We start from the raw sequence: 4,894 nt of genomic DNA, 5'->3' as shown, positions 1-4,894 counted from the left end.
TTTTGCTAACATTTGGGATCTTGAAACCTTCATGCCAACACTCCCTCTATCCCAAATAGTAGCCTATTAGAGTCATCACTAACAAGAAATACATTTTATATCAAACCTAGATTCCTAGAAGTAGTTAACAACACTCCTGAATCTACACCTTGAATCAACAGTGATTTGGGTTGTATTTTCCAAAATGAGTGACTGCTGTTGCATAGAAGACAGCGTGCAGAGCTAGATTTCAGAAGTTATAAAGTCAGTTTAAACAAATTCCAAATACAGCATCTTACAAGTCTGATGAACTTCTTAATTTTCACATAAATCCAATTAATTCTGTAAGTTGCCCCTCTTTATCCAAAATGCCCCTCAGATCTTCTCACTTACTGGAGGTTACAAGTCTTTGTTTTGGAAAGAATAATCATGGAACCCAATGACTGCCTGAAACTCAGTTAGGTACCTGATCCAGATCAGACGATTTAATCACTGTGTTGTTAACTAATTGCTAGCTCTTGAAAGATAGGAAATATGATTATTAACTCCTATTTATCAAAAAGTCAGGGGATTGAATGGTCTCATTACATTATTATGGTAAATTAAATAAGATTACAGCTAACAACAGACAGACTCATAGATTCCCAAAATGTTCATGATAATATAACACAATACATTTAACCTCATATGAAGTACGCATGCCTCACAGTATGCTGGGAAGAGGATTCCCAAATATGATACATGAGGAAAATAGTAGCACAATCTGCCTTGGAGATAGAAAAACTTGGAGATATTTAATTATGTGTCCCAGGTCATATGACAAAGAGAGAATGAGGCTAGAAGGTGAGCTGTGTTTCTAAGCACTCAGCATTCACCACCTGTCCTTGTCCCACACTATTTTGTTGCTCTTCCTTTCTAGACAAGCTCACACAAAGAATCTATGAACAATGGGCAAAACTTACAGAAGTATAGTCAGTAAATTATTTTAGTACATAAGAAATGTGGAATATATTATGAAATACAGATGGTTATAAGCCCATAATTTCAACATCATATCTTATTGTTCTGGTCATTGCGCACAGCTTCCTTGGACATGCCCACTTCGAAGCACTTCTGCAGCCAGCAGTACTGGCAGCGGTTCCGGGTCACCTTGTTGATGATGCAGTTCTTGTCACGGTGACACGTGTACACCATGTTTTTCTGGATGCTACGGCGGAAGAAGCCCTTGCAGCCCTCACAAGAGCTGACCCCGTAGTGGTAGCCAGAGGACTTGTCACTGCACACAAAGCAGGGCTTGTAGACCCGAGGGGGTGGAGGGGGCGAGGGTGAGCTGGGCACCATCTCCTCTGAGCTGGTGCTTTGCGTTTCCACCGATTGCAGACTGGCGGGTTGTGGCCAGGCAAAAGACTCAAGTCCGGTGAAACAGGAGCTGCCGGTGGCTCTGCGCAGCAAGCCGGCCCCGGGCCCGGCCGCCCCGTACAGCCGTCGCGGACCCGGGGCAAACGCTTCCATGCAGTCGTACATCGCGACCCGGCTTGGAGGGCAGCTGGGTGCCAGAACACCAAAGAGGTGAAGGAAGAAGGCTCACCCGACAGCTATGAGCTGAGCCCCCAGTTAGAGGAACTCATCAGCAAGGTCAGCAAAGCCCACCAGGAGACCTTCCCCTCGCTCTGCCAGCTGGGCAAGTACACCACGAACTCCAGCGCAGACCACCGGGTGCAGCTGGACCTGGGGCTGTGGGACAAGTTCAGTGAGTTGGCCACCAAGTGCATCATCAAGATCGTGGAGTTTGCCAAGCGGCTGCCCGGCTTCACTGGGCTCAGCATCGCCGACCAGATCACTCTGCTCAAGGCCGCCTGCCTGGACATCCTGATGCTGCGGATCTGCACGAGGTACACTCCGGAGCAGGACACCATGACCTTCTCCGACGGGCTCACCCTGAACCGCACCCAGATGCACAACGCAGGCTTCGGGCCCCTCACAGACCTCGTGTTTACCTTTGCCGGGCAGCTCCTGCCGCTGGAGATGGACGACACGGAGACGGGGCTGCTCAGTGCCATCTGCCTCATCTGTGGAGATCGCATGGACCTGGAGGAGCCTGAAAAAGTGGACAAGCTGCAGGAGCCGCTGCTGGAGGCCCTGAGGCTGTACGCCCGGCGCCGGCGGCCCAGCCAGCCCTACATGTTCCCGAGGATGCTCATGAAAATCACCGACCTGCGGGGCATCAGCACCAAGGGAGCAGAAAGGGCCATTACCCTGAAGATGGAGATTCCAGGCCCGATACCCCCCCTGATCCGAGAGATGCTGGAGAACCCCGAAATGTTTGAGGACGACTCCTCGCAGCCTGACTCCCACCCGAAGGCCTCGAGCGAGGATGAGGCTCCTGGGGGCCAGGGCAAGCGGGGTCGAAGTCCCCAGCCGGACCAGGGTCCCTGACCTCCCCAACCGTGGGGTTGGGCTCCAGGCAGCAGCCTGACCATCTCCCAGGCACCACCAGTGACCGGGGGAGGACCTGTTCTGCCCTTTTCCACCCCTTCCAAAGAGCTCCTTGTTTTTGCCAAAGTTTCCAGGGGTGCCTCTGTTCACCCCTTCCCGCTCGAAGCGGCTCCGTCTCCAGCCCTGGGGGGCCTGCCCTGCTCCCACCAGGAGAGAGGCCGGAGGGGTGAGCCTGGGTATGGACTCTAACGGTCTCAGCACTGCCCCTCTGATACCAGGGTCCCAGGCTATCCAGGCAGGAGGAGGATTCTCTCCTTCCACAACCCTTCTACTGCCAGGTGCTCGGGCCTCTGGGAGCAAACAGGAACACTAGAGACCAAAAGCGAAAGGGCTGAACCCGCCCTCTTGCTCCTACCCTTGGTGCCTCATGCTGGCTGATGCACCTGCCGGGTGCACGCCGCCCTCTGTGCCCAGGTCCGGGTGTGTGGAGGGGCAGGCTGGCCCTGCATTTCGGGGGCCGGGCCAGCAGGTGAAAGGGACAGATTCCGGTGCCTTCTGCACCTCTGCTGGGTGCAGCGTTGACCGGGTACCCTCCGTTACAAGCCCCTCTCGTGGCCCTGTCATGTGCCTTGGGCTCCTCCTGCCTGCCATCTCAGCTCTCAGGCAGGGACCCTCCTACACTACACAGGGGCCAGGGGATCCCTCTCCCCAGTGCCTTTTACCCTTGATCCCCAGGGCAGCTTGGCCCAGGGAGGGGGGATGCTGCTTAGCTGACCCCGCCCTGTCCCAGAGGAAGCCTCTATTTATTTATTAGCTTTTGTTTACACCCTGGAATCGACCCCTTCCTCCAGGGGTCTTGGGAGGGGGAGCCCAGGGCCTCTGAGATCCCTCCCTTCTTCCTCCAAGCCCCAGTTTGTATTTAGCTGCCAAGTAAGATTCCCACGGGCTCCCCCTTTTTCTCTGGGGGGTCAGGGTGCTGTCCCCTCCCTTCTGTTTACATCTCCCCTCCACCCCGCTCTACTGCATATCGCTGAGTTTTCTATTTTTGCAAAATAAAGTGATGGAAACTCAAAAAAAAAAAAAACATCATATCTTATTAACATATTCTCGTCATGATGCTTAGCACAGAGAAAACATTTGTTGAATTCAGCAACTATGATGTTGCCGTCTTATTCAGATAACAAGTGTGTAAGGAAGTCCTGAGCCACAACTTTCTTCCAATGAATTACGATCAAGTCAAATCAAGCCAAGAGCTTATATTTGTGCTAAAAGTGTTCCTGATCAGGATTCCTTGAGACTTTTCTCATAAAACATTGTCATCAGGTGCTATCAAGAGAGGCAGTGAGGGGTCAGCACTGTGGCATAGCGGGTTAAACAGCTGTCTATAATGCCATCATCCCATCTGGGCACTGGTTTGAGTCCTGGCTGCTAAACTTCCAATACTTCTCCCCACTAGTGTGCCTGGGCCCCTGCCACCCACATGGAAGACCTGGGGGGAAACTCCTGGCTCCTGGCTTTGGCCTGGCCCAGCCCTGGCAATTTTGGCCATTTGGAGAGTGAACCAGTGGGTGGAAGCTCTCTCTCTCATTCTCTCTCTCTCTCTCTCTCTAATTCTGCCTTTCAAAAAAAATCAATAAAAATATTTTAAAACGAGAGAGAGAAAGACAGAGGCAGTGAAAGAATCAATAAGGGGAGCTCTTCCAATGAAATCAGAGCCTTGGGTAGTTCAGTCAGGGACTAGCTTCCATTTATTGCTGTTTGCATTTACTGCAGGACATACGGGAGCAGACTGCAAGAGTTGTCCCCAGCCTAGAATGCATATTCTAGGTCATGGGGGCTGGATAAAGCTTCCATGGAGCCAACTGACAAGGCCGTATTTCAGGGATAGCTAGCTGTGTGTCTAACTTGGTGACCACTGATCACTTGTCACATGAGTGCATGCCTATGGCATGGTCTCAAATGCTGTACTCAGGTCAGTCAAAATGAATAAGATAAACAGCCAAAGTATGGGGAATCAGGTTGTTGTGCTGTAAAAATCTTGATTTCTCCAGCTGGGTGATCTTGAACAAGTTAACTAATTTCCCTGAACTTTAGATTCCTCTTCTGTAAAATGAATGGGCATAAAGATTACATGAGATCATGTATGTAAAGCATCTAGTGTTTAAAAGAGTTTGGTAATATGGAACTCCATTTCACACAACACGTATTGATAGCTGAAATTACCCTCGAGAATATCTTAAATTGCCCAGAAAAGTCATAAATACATTTTATATAGAAAACTTGCAGTAGTAATCCAAGTACATGTAAATATATACATGTAAATATATAATTGGTAATTATACAACAAATAAATAAACAGCAATTAGTGCATATTCACAAACATAATTTTGTAGTATTATAATTATATATAAATGGGTGGTCAAATTTGCGTGAGTTAATCAAACTTAGGAGAAAACTTCATTCTAAACAGGTGCTGAGT

General features: G+C 49.6%; 1 protein-coding gene across 1 annotated transcript; it reads left to right on the top strand.

Moving 5' to 3' along the window:
- Positions 1–1,332: 1,332 nt before the first annotated feature.
- LOC100353664 (retinoic acid receptor gamma) lies at positions 1,333–3,499 on the top strand (the record flags this gene model as incomplete). Its single annotated transcript, XM_051844865.2, has 1 exon — positions 1,333–3,499. A coding segment is annotated over one exon (1,083 nt), but the record flags the coding sequence as incomplete, so codon positions are not given.
- Positions 3,500–4,894: the final 1,395 nt, after the last annotated feature.

This window comes from Oryctolagus cuniculus, chromosome 6 (assembly GCF_964237555.1).
Source record: "Oryctolagus cuniculus chromosome 6, mOryCun1.1, whole genome shotgun sequence".
In the NCBI taxonomy this organism is placed as follows: domain Eukaryota; kingdom Metazoa; phylum Chordata; class Mammalia; order Lagomorpha; family Leporidae; genus Oryctolagus; species Oryctolagus cuniculus.
Note: the sequence above shows the minus strand (reverse complement) of the source record. Positions and strands in the feature narration are given on the sequence as shown.